This window comes from Equus caballus, chromosome 20, assembly GCF_041296265.1.
Source record: "Equus caballus isolate H_3958 breed thoroughbred chromosome 20, TB-T2T, whole genome shotgun sequence".
Lineage (NCBI taxonomy): Eukaryota > Metazoa > Chordata > Mammalia > Perissodactyla > Equidae > Equus > Equus caballus.
The window spans coordinates 38,269,014-38,281,502 of record NC_091703.1 but is presented as its reverse complement, the minus strand read 5'-3'; the positions used below and the strand labels follow the sequence as shown (position 1 = coordinate 38,281,502).

Below are 12,489 nucleotides of genomic sequence, written 5' to 3'. Positions count from 1 at the left end.
CATTAGGCCTGTGTGTGGTAGTGGTATCGTATCCACCTGTACAGTTCTACTCCATCATTTTAATTCTGCTCTAATTAATCTTCCAGTTATTTCCAGTAGGTTAGAGGTGGTACATCCTTGCATAGAACAAAGCAGTTAGAAGGAGCTGTGAGCATCTACCTTTTTGAGAGCTCATTTCTTTGCAGCCACAGCATGATTCTATCTGAAATTTCATTGTGATATCTATTTGAGATGTTAATATCACTTTGAAAAACAGAGTAAGAAGTGTAGTTATTTGTTTAAAATGGGAAAGATGGAAAGATTGAGAAATTATTATTATTTTTTTAATACTGTTTTTGGGATCAGCCCTGTGGCACAGCAGTTAAGTTCTCACGTTCCACTTCGGCGGCCCGGGGTAGCTGGTTTGGATCCCAGGTGCGGACATGGCCCGCTTGTCCAGCCATGCTGTGGCGGCATCCCACATATAAAGTAGAGGAAGATGGGCACAGATATGAGCTCAGGGCCAGTCTTCCTCAGCAAAAAGAGGAGGATTGGCAGCAGATGTTAGCTCAGGGCTACTCTTCCTCAAAAAAAAAAAAAAAAAAATTGTTTTGATGTATTGTTGACTTTAAGAAAAATTAAAAAGTTAACCATAGTTCTTTGAAAATAATACCTATGTGTCTGGTAACTGTTAATTGTTACCTTTTACTTGTTAAATTCTTTTCTAAAGGCTTTTTTTGTTGGAGTGGGTTTAATATTTCTTGTCCCATCCAGTAACAGTTTATGCTGACCTGGTGGTGGTGCTTTTATTTCCCTATTAATGAGGATTGAAACAGAGAAATTCTGAGATGGAGAACTAGGCAAAATGAGTAGCTAAAAATTTGCGAGTATAGGGGAACCCTATCTAGATAGCAAGATGATAGAAAACTCTCTTGGGGGCTCAAACAAACTTGTAAAAGTGACCTTTTATTGACTCTTTACTTTTCTGTAGCTTCAGTTCTTTTATGATGGGGAAAAACCGGCTAACGTTTTACTTAATTCATGTACCAAATGGTTGTTATTAGTTTTTTTGGCTTATTTAGAAGTAACTCTCCCTTGGGTGAAGATTCATTGTGTCACTGAGCAAACACATAATCCGATTGACCCAGTGTTGTAGATGACTGGGGACATTTGTGGCTTTGTAAAATTTTCATTAGTTTATTTTCCCTTTTGCTTCTAGTAGTGTGGTGCTTTGGTAGTTTGAATAGCACAGGGTAATATGGGAAAATAGCCATATTTTCTATTTTTCTTGAAATTTTTGCTTGTTTGAACTTTGATTATCTTCACTTTGCTTACTTTCTTTCTCACCTTTGTTAATGTTGCCTGCTTTGAAAAATATTAAAACAATCTCTTTACTTCAGCTTCTATTCATCATGTTTCTTCTCTGAATTACTAAAACCTACTGTGTTAGTGATCAAAAATACTTTTGAAACCTATACATGAATTTTTTAAATGAGTGATGTTTGTTTATAAAATATGACACATTCACAACTTTTATTTATCTTTTAAAAAATTAAACCAAGACCTTGTTTACTTACAGTGAAAACACTGAAAATGGTCTGGCTTTCCATGAGTTCTTTATAGTTAAATATTGAAAGTGGTTAGAATACTGTTGAAATGTTTTAAACACTATCTTGTTGCAGAATAACCATTTTATATTTCAGAAAACCTCTTGATATATTTATTCACTCACTGGACAGTTCCTTGGGTTAATGGGGAGTTGGGGGGATTGATATAAAATGGCTAGAATGTAAAAAACCCCAAAGAGCCTGCGCTCCACCTTGACTTGGAGAAAAATCTGTATTGGTGGGCCTGGCCACTTTTTCCTCCTGCTTTTGCATGGTAATTCCCTTTAAAACAGTCTCTGTGTCTGCAGCCTTTCTTTCTGTAAAAGGGCATTCTTGTTCCGAACACCTCTGGAAAAGTTGGGCAACAATTGCTAGAGATTTACCTTTCAAGGTACTTGAACAAATAGGTTTTTTATTCTTCTGGAAGTTGTTCACCCAGTTGTAAAACAGTTTTGTGTCTATAGCTAAATGCTTTCCATTTGATTAAGGAGAAACTGGCCTCTCATAACTAAGTAACAGATTTGTTATTAAAGAGAGGGAAAGCATGCATATGCACTGGTTCTTCAACATCGTCCTAGTCTGGCCTGAGTTCTTTCTGGAAATAGAGTAGTAACATAGAAGTAGGGCACGCCTTAGCTGTTTCTCCTCTGGCTCTCTTACTGTTGTTCATAACCTTCTAAGAGATAAGTGCTCACTGAAGTTTCGTAAGTAATTTTCATGGTGCCTCTCTGCTCTCATGTTTTAGGCATGCCAGGCATTCAAATATACAACAGATGAGATTGATAGGAACTACATATAGCTGTCTCAACAGCTTTCCCAAAGAAGATAAATGTCACACATTGTTTAAAATTAAACTCCTAATATTGTTTAAATCCTTAGATTCAGACCATAGGAAAACAGAAGTGAGGCATTTAATGACATTAGCTGCAGAATCCCAGGATCCACACTTCTGGCGCTATATAAGTATTAGAAGCTTGGGAGACTTGAGCAGGAAACCTTCCAATTAGATTTGAAGTGAAAATTTGAAACTGTCCCTCTAAAGATAAAAAGCAGACAGTTCTCTTTACCAACATGGCTTCTCAGTTCTTACAGCCATGCTCTGCTGTCCAGCTGTAGTGAACGTTAAGCTGAGCATGTTATAATAGCTGGTGTTTCTCTGACTTTGGTGAAGTAATTGTGACTGTCCTGTGAGAGAGCGGCTTCAAAGTCATCTTTGTTTTTTTTTGAATTACATCGAGGTGAATATAAAACAAGAGTTGGGGAAGGAACTTGAGAAAGAACAACTATTTCCTGCAGTTTTCTTTTGGCTTCTTAAAATAGTTAATTTTCTACCTTTCTCTTCAGTGTGACTATAGAGAACATAATTCTGCTTTCTTCATTCAACGAATTTTATGATGTTCCAGTGACTTTATCGGTTATCGGGAGAAAACAATGACCAGATCAGTGAAGATCCCTGTTTATATGTAGCTTAATTTGAAACGCAGTCTTCACACTTACAGGGGTTAAAAAGATTAGGGGATCTTCATCGTGGTTTTTCTGCATTGCTCTTTAGATGTTTCTTGCTGTCTCCAAACTATTTTTATAATCACTTATACTTAGTAAGTCCCAGGCTTTCTGGAACTGATGGACATTTATTTCGTTTTTGCCATGCTCTTTATTGTCTCAAAATTGCTATATGACAGGTTTTTGTTACTAATTTTTATTTTTTTAAATAAACATATTCCATGATAAGTGGTGAATTACGGCCTTAATCATATGCATGCTTGTGATACTTGACTTGGAAAGTCATAAAACAGATTAGTTTTTCTTTTTGTTTAGATGTGTCTATCCCCCATGAGCCAGTCTGCAACTGAGAGTTAATTTGAAGCCTTGTTGTATTATACTTCTCACATTAGGATTTCAGGTATCCTTAGTCTGGTGGTCTGAATAGTTCACCAGTATTTCCCTTTGTTTTGCATCAAGAATCAATATCTTTGACCTTTTCAGAGTTACCTGACCTAACCGTTGGGGCTGTAAGAACTATATGTCATAGTGAACTGTTGCTAAGTCTCAGAAGGCAGATGACTGGTTACTTTATAGCAGATTAGCACTCTAGAGTTGATCGTTGATAACTCTTCCAGTTTTTTCTTCAAGAGGCTCTCCAAGTACTACATTAATAGGGTTTGGCATACTAAATAGATTAGGATTGTAGCTGCATAATTTGTTAATCATTTAGCGTTTTACCAACTAACTCAGTCTCCCTGAAACCTAGCAGCACTCCCTCTTTTGCACAGCTTAGAGCTCTCAGCTGCTTGTGGTTGTCTGCTCAGGACAGCCAAGTATTTCCCACACCCAGACATTCTTGGTTTTCCTTATTTTCTTAGAAGTTCAAAAACGGATTCATTCTTGGGTTTTCATGTAAACCGACATTGTCTTGTTACACATGTGTGTGTGTGTATGTTTGTTTTAAGAATAATTGTGAATTTAGCCCTAATAACAGTAGTTTAATTTTCCTCTTGGATCCTGGTCTTTAGAGACTGACATTTTCTAAGGTGCTTCATGTCACCTGCTACTGTTCTTGACCTAAGACAGATAGGCTTTTGCCAAGCCATAGGCCCCAGAAATGAAAAACAAAATTTGCGTGTATTGCCAGTGTATCATCCACAACCAGTTGCTCTTTCTAGTGTTAACTTAAGAGAGCACTTTGCTGGCAGGTTTTTTTTAAGAGGGTGTGACAAAACATAGTGGCTGCTGCTGCATCTGCTACCCCTGAAGATCTAAGAGCCACAGAAGGTACTGTTTATTATGGGACTGAGATCTCAGCAGTAAAGCTCAGGTTGCTTTTCTCTCTGGTTCCCTTCTCAGTGGTAAGCTTTCAGGTGTATCAAAACTAGCCTGGCACTTCAAGAACAAGGTACTGAGGCATCTTAGAGTACTATTAGGAGGTAAATTTCAAGCATGCCTTGTCCTGAGAGCCCTGCCATGTTCAACTTTTCATAGTGATTTATTTTTTTTATTTTCATTTTTTAAAGATTTTATTCTTTTCCTTTTTCTCCCCAAAGCCCCCAGGTACATAGTTGTATATTCTTTGTTGTGGGTCCTTCTAGTTGTGGCATGTGGGACGCTGCCTCAGCGTGGTCTGATGAGCAGTGCCATGTCCACGCCCAGGATTCGAACCAACGAAACACTGGGCCGCCTGCAGCAGAGCATGCGAACTTAACCACTCGGCCACTGGGGCCAGCCCCTCATAGTGATTTATTTTTATAGTAAATGTATGTATCCCCAAGAAAGATATATAGAGGTTTCTGTCTATAGTAAAAAGAAGTATATTGGAGAGGCTTCACAGGAAAGATCACGTTAGTCACTATGTGGCTACCTATGACTGGTCAGAGCAAGTCAATATATAGATTTCTCATTTTGAATTAGTTTATATGAAAATAGGTACACAAGAGTAGGTACAAAATAAGATCTTTGTATTTCCAAAAGAGGAAAGACATTCCTGCCAAAGCCGTTTCTCTGTCTTACCATTCCTGTGCTTCCTGCAAGCACCTCTTGACTGGTGTCATCACCCCCAAGATCACAGTTTCATTGTGTTATCAGACAAGTTCACCTCACTGTTGAGCTTCCCCCCACTACTGTTTGAACCTGAAAATGAAATTTTCACTCGACTCCTCTTATATTTACAGAGTCTCTTGAGCCTCAGTCTTTTCGTAGTTAAGGACTCCAGAAGAAAAGTCATACATCAGGGAAAAAGTAGTTTCAAAAGAAAATAATATCATAGAAATTACTCGTCATGTGTTTCATCCTTTTGCCTCGATGGAAAAGCTGGGGACAATCAGACATATTTTTATTTTGAATGTCAGCTTAAAAAGTTGAAGTGAAAATAGGCCTGTGTTACATCTTAGTAGAGAAAGCAATCCTCCAAAGATGTGAGTCTGTGCTTTGTTCTCTGGTCTTCATGGACATCATTCTTAGGTTCTGCAGATTCAGTGTGATGTGTGGCCTTCCCTGGGGTCACCTGAAACACATCTCCTTGAGGAACTGCCTTGCTTTTGCCGGATGTGCCTTCTCTTAGGGATAGAGTGTTGGTCAGAGGTTGTAGACTCTGATGATTCCTTCTCATCAGTTGTGTGAGGTGTTACACGGCTCAAGGATATGTGGGTAGGTTTATGTATGTGTGAGACAAAGAAGGAGGCCTTTTCTACAGTTTTTTAATGAACTGCACCCAGCATAGGACCACTGATTACCTAACATTTTTTTCTTTTGCTTGAACTCAGGGACAGAGGCCTGGCCTCCAGGGGTTTGTCTTAAATATGTCGGGGGAGACCAATTTGGACATGTGAACATGGTGATGGTGAGATCGCTAGAGCCCCAAGAGATTGCAGATGTCAGCGTCCAGATGTGCAGCCCCAGCAGAGCAGGAATGTATCAGGGACAGTGGCGGATGTGCACTGCTACAGGACTCTACTATGGAGGTGAGTATGTCCTTGTGCAGCCCAGGGTGAAGGAATTCAGGTAACATCTTACAGCATCCCCAGTGTTGCTCATAGAACCTGTCAAATTAAATAACAGGGCAACGGCCTCTTTTAAGGTAAATGACTTGAATTTAATGACTATCTAATTGGTGTGGGCTGGCACTCTCCCTTTTACACTAGGAATTTAGTTAAAATTCAGTGAAGTGTATAAGATATATCTTGCATTCTAAACAATGATTTAGTAGTGCTGCTGTTTTCATTGTATAATCTAGTAGGTGCTGTAAGAATACTGAAGGTAGTCATTGTCCTCAGAATCTCAAGGCACAAGTTATATAAAAGAAGATAATGTGCAAAATTTGCATACTTCTCTCCACCTGTTGACCTGTCAAGCCTTTTATTCCTCCTCTTTATTACCACACTTTTTGAACAGAGCAGTGTATACTCACTGTCTCTTCTCCCAGTTTTCCATATACTCTTCAACCTAATCTGTCCTTTACCCACTCTAATGAAATGTTTATCGGTGACTACCCAGTTTCTAAATCCAAAGCCACTTTATAGTCTTCATGCTGACCTTCTGTCATTTGGCACCATACTCCAAGTACTTTTTGAAATTTGTACCTTCCTAAACTCACATGATACCTCTCTTGGTTCCCCTCCTCCTCCTCTGAATGTTCTTTCCCTGTCCAGTCTCATCTTTGCCCTTGGATTACTCGATTCTGAGCTGGGCCCCGTGCACGCTCGGTGACCTCATCCACCCACATGGCTTCAGCTGTCTCCAGTACAGCAGACACAGCAATGCTCAAATTCATGTCTCTGGCTGCAGACCCTTTGTGGACCTCCAAATCTGTATTTTAACCACTTATGGACAGAACACCTGAATAGTCTGCAGATTGCTGAATTTTAGCATCTCCCAGGCAAAACTGACATTCTTCTCAATGGCACTCCACTGAGATGATCAGGCCAGAAACCTTGGAGTCATCTTTTGTTCTGTCTTGTTGTTCTTAATCAAAAACCAGTCCCTTTTGGATTCTACTATATCCCATGTCCTGAAATCCAAAGGAAAATAAATAGTAAATAGTTCTCGCCCTCAGGGAGCTCTTAATTGGCTTCATGCCAATTTGGATTTATTTCAAGGTGTCCTGCAATTAACATTCTCCTATATGTTTTTAAAAAATATTTTTACAACCTCACAAATTTTTAATGTTAGAAAAGGTGTCTTGGGGCCGGCCCGGTGGTACAGCAGTTAAGTGTACATGTTCAGCTTCAGCAGCCCGGGGTTCGCCAATTCGGATCCTGGGCGTGGACATGGCACCACGTGGCAAGCCATACTGTGACAGGCGTCCCACATATAAAGTAGAGGAAGATGGGCATGGATGTTAGCTCAGGGCCAGTCTTCCTCAGCAAAAAGAGGAGGATTGGCAGCAGATGTTAGCTCAGGGCTAATCTTCCTCGAAAAATGAATAAATAAATAAATTTAAAAATAAAATAAAATAGAAGCAACAGCCATCTTTTAAAAAAAAAAAAAGAAAAGGTGTCTTATAGTGCTTATGTGACATCATTCTCTGCCTAGAACCTTTGTGCCTACTGTAATGAAGCCAAACTCCTTGGCATGGGGCTTAAAGGTCCTCACAATCTGATCCTGGCCTCGTTTTCACTTTTGTCTTCATCCACCTGCTTACTGGCCCATAGCCAGTCCCTGAAGACATCACATGTTTTCACTTCTCCATGCCCCTGTTCATATTGTTCCCATTGCCTGAAATACCTTTTCCTTCTTTCCAGCAAACTCCTGCTCATCCTCAGGGCCCTGAAGTCACCTTTCCTTCTTCCCTCCACCCCACTTGCTTACTCTCCCTCCTGCCCCAAGGAAATTCATCCCTCCCTTTTTCATTAATATTATGCACATGCTTGTTATTATACTTAACACATTGTATTTTAGGTGTTTGTTCACTTATCCTTTCTCCTACTAGACTGTGAACTATTTGTTGAATAACAAATGAACATGTAACCGTGTATCAGAATGCAGAGAGGTTGTTTGTCCCTTCCCTTCTGGACTCTTCGTTATTCAGGCCACCTCTCCTAAGTGTCTTCTTACCTGCACAGTTGGAAATTGTTTCTCCTGCTGCTGAGCTCCCATTGCATTCTCTTTCCCTCTCACTCCTTTGCCTCTCTTTGGCACTTTACCTCTTTCTACCCATTTAATTTGATGAATGTCTCATATCACCTTTGAAACTTAAGGTGATACATGTCTCATTTATCTTTGTAAATTTTTAAAAAGCTGAACCCAGTGCAGAGCAGAGAGTGGCTACTCAATACATTTTTTAAATGAATGTCAGAGTTTTTAAGGGGGGAGGAAGACAACATACATGATTTTTTAAAATCTTTTTGGTGCAAAGATTTTGCTTCTTAGCATTCTCCAGTGTTTGAGAGCTCTAGTCTTGTTTGTGTGTGTTTTTTTAATGTTAACTTAAAAATAATTATCGTTATGGGGGACATTAAATTTTATATTTTTAACATCCGTCTCAAATTCTAGAAGTCGGTAGAGTATAAATATACTAAGCTTTGGAGGCAGTAAAGAATTTAAAGACTTTCTTGTCTTATAGTTTGTGAGTTGTTTCTCAGGACTTTGTGAAATCTAATACCTTCAAAGGATCTTAATAATTCATCTGATTCCATGGTTTTCATGCATTTTTCTTAATCAGTGGAACACTTTTCTTGATAAAAGCCTGTGTGAATGCCCCCTCCAAAAAGGAGAAAAGATAAAAATGAAACTGGTTTTGTTGAATTAGGAGCTTCCTTGGCTTGTGTTTTCCTGCTCTCTCTCTGAGGTGACCTCTGGGCCTCTGTCGAGTACAGTTGGCAAATCTTTCATCTGCTGTAGTAAAGAATTTAATTCCATTTTATACACTATCGAATTTCATTGAATCCAAGTTACTGTTGCTTACAAAACACCTCCTAATAGCAGAGATGTTAAATGACTGGCAGAAAGTGAATATAATATGTATAAAACCACAACTATGAATACATGAAAAAACATAAACTGCCATGTTAACCATGATTGGCTCATCCCAGTTTTTCTGCTCATTCTTATCTTTGCTAGCTCATTGAGTATAGCGTAGGGATAAGAGTTTGGAATGTAGGACTAGGTTGCCTGGGCACAAACTTGGACAGGTTAGGTAACTTCTCTGTACCTTATCTTTCTGTTTTAACAATAAAACTGGTTTTTTGTTTGTTTTGTTTTTGATAGGGTGGTCTCTTCTTTAGTCTTTTTTTCTTTAATTTCTTTTTTTAAAAACTTTATTGAGATATAATTCACATACCGTACAATGCATACAATTTACTTATTTAATGTGTATAATTCAGTGGGTTTTAGTATATTCAGAGTTGTGTAACCATCACCACAATCAGTTTTAGAACTTTTTTTTTTGCTGAGGAAGATTAGCCTTGAGCTAACATCTGTTGCCATTCTTCCTCATTTTTTTTTGGCTTGAGGAAGATTGCTGCTGAGCTAACATCTCTGCCAATATTCCTCTATTTTTTATGTGGGATGCTGCCACAGCATGGCTGATGAGTGGTGTAGGTCCGCACCTGGGATCTGAACCTGTGAACCCAGGCCCCTGAAACAGAGCGTGCCAAACCTAACCACTAGGCCATGGAGCTGGCCCCTCTTCTTTAGTCTTTAGATGGTCTTCTCTAGAAATAATTCATTCTCCTTATTTTTATAATAACACTTATGTTGTTTCAGCTCATTTCTCTTCCTCACAAGAAATTTTTGTTGCATTTAATAATTTACATTTTAGATTGGTTATGCACTCTCAGAGTCAACAGAGGTGCTGTTGGCATGTTGTGTGGATAGTTCTTCATTATGTGGGGCATATTTATAAGACCCTTAGCCCTAAATATCTGTAGCTTCACATGTTCATCTTTACAACCAATCCTCCCCCACCACATATGTTTCTAACTCCCTTGGTTGAGTACCACAAACTATCTGATTCTTGGCACATTTATTTTCAAACCCAAACATTTTATTTTATCTTCTTGTAACAGACTTTTGCTTCTTAGATAAAAGCAACCTGTTATCTAATACCTACTGTATGTCAGGCATTAAATTGGGCTTTTTGCATATAAACTACCTTATGAAGGAAGTATTAGCTACTACATTTTAAGGATGAGGAAACTGAAGACCAGAGAGAAATAATGGTTTGTCTAGGATCTCTGAAAAGTTATAAATTAGCTATAAATTATAGGTATAAATTAACAAAAGTAGTTTTATGATCTTTGTCATTAATTTGGCCTTCACTACTATATGAGGTTCACAAAGAAACTTTGGCTCTAGAATGTTGATGCTTGTTAGGGTTTAGTGAGGGTAGGGTATCTGGTCCCTAAGTCCTCCCTCCATTTCCGGAGTGAGTGGGAATGAGGGTGGGGGTTGAGATTGGTGAGGCAACTCTTAGGTAGTTGGGTAAGTATGAGTATTCCCAAAGAGTTCTGGCCTGCTAGAAGATACGCAGTTCCTACAGGACACTTGACTCTTGAGAAGGAGTAAGCAGCATGGGTGCTTGTCCCCATTTTAGCCTTGGTACCAGTGGCAACATGCCTCCCTTCTTCCTAGTAGAGTACCCTCTTCCATAATTCCACAGGAGAGATTTACACTTGCACTGTGTTGGTTCTTTCTAAATTGGAGAGATCTAGTTGCGAAGATCAAGTGATACTCTGGTTATCACATGCTGGTGATGGTTTCTCCCAGTTGAAGTAGCTCTTCTTGTTAAGTACTTCACATAGGTCCCTAGGGACATTTTTATATAGATTAAATACTTATACCTTATTCATTTAGTTTCTCAGAGGTTGGAAATGGTACTTCCCTTACTAAGCTTCCAAACCATAATATGTCTCACATATTAGGAAACTTATTGCGTGCTCTCTGTAAACCATGCTGTTTGTTTCCTAAAACCTTTGTAAGTTCTTCCATCTTCTCAATTTATGCAGTGTCGTCCGTAGCCAGGTGATGTAGAGCTGTCCCTCCTTGTTCTTATCCTGAGTTTTAACTGATCGTGTTAGGAAAGCAGCTCTGGTTTCATGCAGAGCGCCTCCAGACTCCACACAGGTGTCTCCTGTTTAGATGCTGTTCTACCTGACATTTCTGCCAGTTCTCTTGCCCTTCTGCCTATTGACCCCACCTTTAGAACATCTCTCTTTTATGTTGGACTCAAAATGGCTGCCTCAGTTTCTTCTAGACGATCTTCAATAAGATGCTCTCTGTTTCAATTCTGATCTCTAGAATTCTCCAATATCAGCAATATGAGTAGCCCTTGAAAACAACAGATTTCTTTTTTGATAAAAGAAATGCTCCCTAAGCTGACTGTGACTTGTATGGGAAATGTTTTTAGAAGGGACATTTCAAAGAGTACATGATATCTGAAATCCTTAAATATCTTTATGTTCTAAGGTCTGTTTAAAGTTTATATGGTGATGGGCTATTTCTGCTTCAGAGAAGGAAGCCTGCCATGGTCATGTCGCCACCAGATGGTGGTGCTTGTTTGGTGGTCATGTCCAGGTAGTTATGCGTGAGTCAAAGGCAGAGTGAAATGGCTCTTCTGTTCCTATTAACTTGTAAAATGCAAATATATGGGTCCTGAACCTCTGAAGCATAGAAAATCAAGAAATCAGATGAAACACTGTTCTATCTATAAAGTGTAGTAAATAAAATATTTGCATGTCCAGGTATGAATCATCAAATAATAGTTTTAACTGCTTTGAAATTTAACTGCGAGTAGTTGTAGTGTGTACTGTTAGTGCTAACACTGTTCACTTTATAATTAGTTTTATTATTTCTTGTTAGACCGATATATATATAAGGATTTGGTAGAGAGGCAAAAATGTAATTTGAAAGCAGCATCTTTTGTTTTTTAAAGATTGGCACCTGAGCTAACATCTGTTGCCAGTCTTTTTTTTTCTTCTTCTTCTCCTCCTCAAAGTCCCCCGGTACATAGTTGTATATTCTGGTTGTAGGTCTTTTTGGTTGTGCTGTGTGGAACGCCGCCTCAGCATGGCCTGATGAGCGGTGCCATGTCCACGCCCAGGATCCAACTGGCGAAACCCTGGGCCGCCGAAGCGGAGCGCACAAACTTAACCACTGGGCTCTGGGGCTGGCCCCAACCTCTATTTTTTTGATGGTAGCCAGAGCCCTTCTGTTAACAGAAAGTTCTTTGATCTGGAATGGTAGGTTCCTAGGATTCTGAATTTTGGGATTGACAGTTCCTTAAAAAATTTTTTTAACCAGATATAATTCTTTTTTAAAATACTATTATACTTATTGTTAGAAAGAAAATAGTTGTAAAACCACTGACCATTTTAAAGATTAAATACTTAGGCATAATTTGCTTTTTAAAAAAATACATATAATCTTTTTTTGTGTGTATGCATTGGTAAGGTCTATAACTGAGGCTGCATCT

At 38.9% G+C, this 12,489-nt stretch overlaps 1 protein-coding gene across 5 annotated transcripts in view; it reads left to right on the top strand.

The window, feature by feature from the left end:
- The window catches only part of ILRUN (inflammation and lipid regulator with UBA-like and NBR1-like domains), a 106,121-nt gene that overhangs the window by 33,611 nt on the left and 60,021 nt on the right, over positions 1-12,489 (top strand). For 3 of the 5 annotated variants that reach the window (XM_070245426.1, XM_070245427.1, XM_001498379.6), the window contains exon 3: positions 5,843-6,040. The exons of the other annotated variants lie outside the window; for them this stretch is intronic. In XM_070245426.1, the coding sequence (XP_070101527.1) occupies positions 5,843-6,040 (198 nt within the window). The remainder of the gene's footprint in view (positions 1-5,842; positions 6,041-12,489) is intronic. 5 annotated transcript variants of the gene reach the window in all.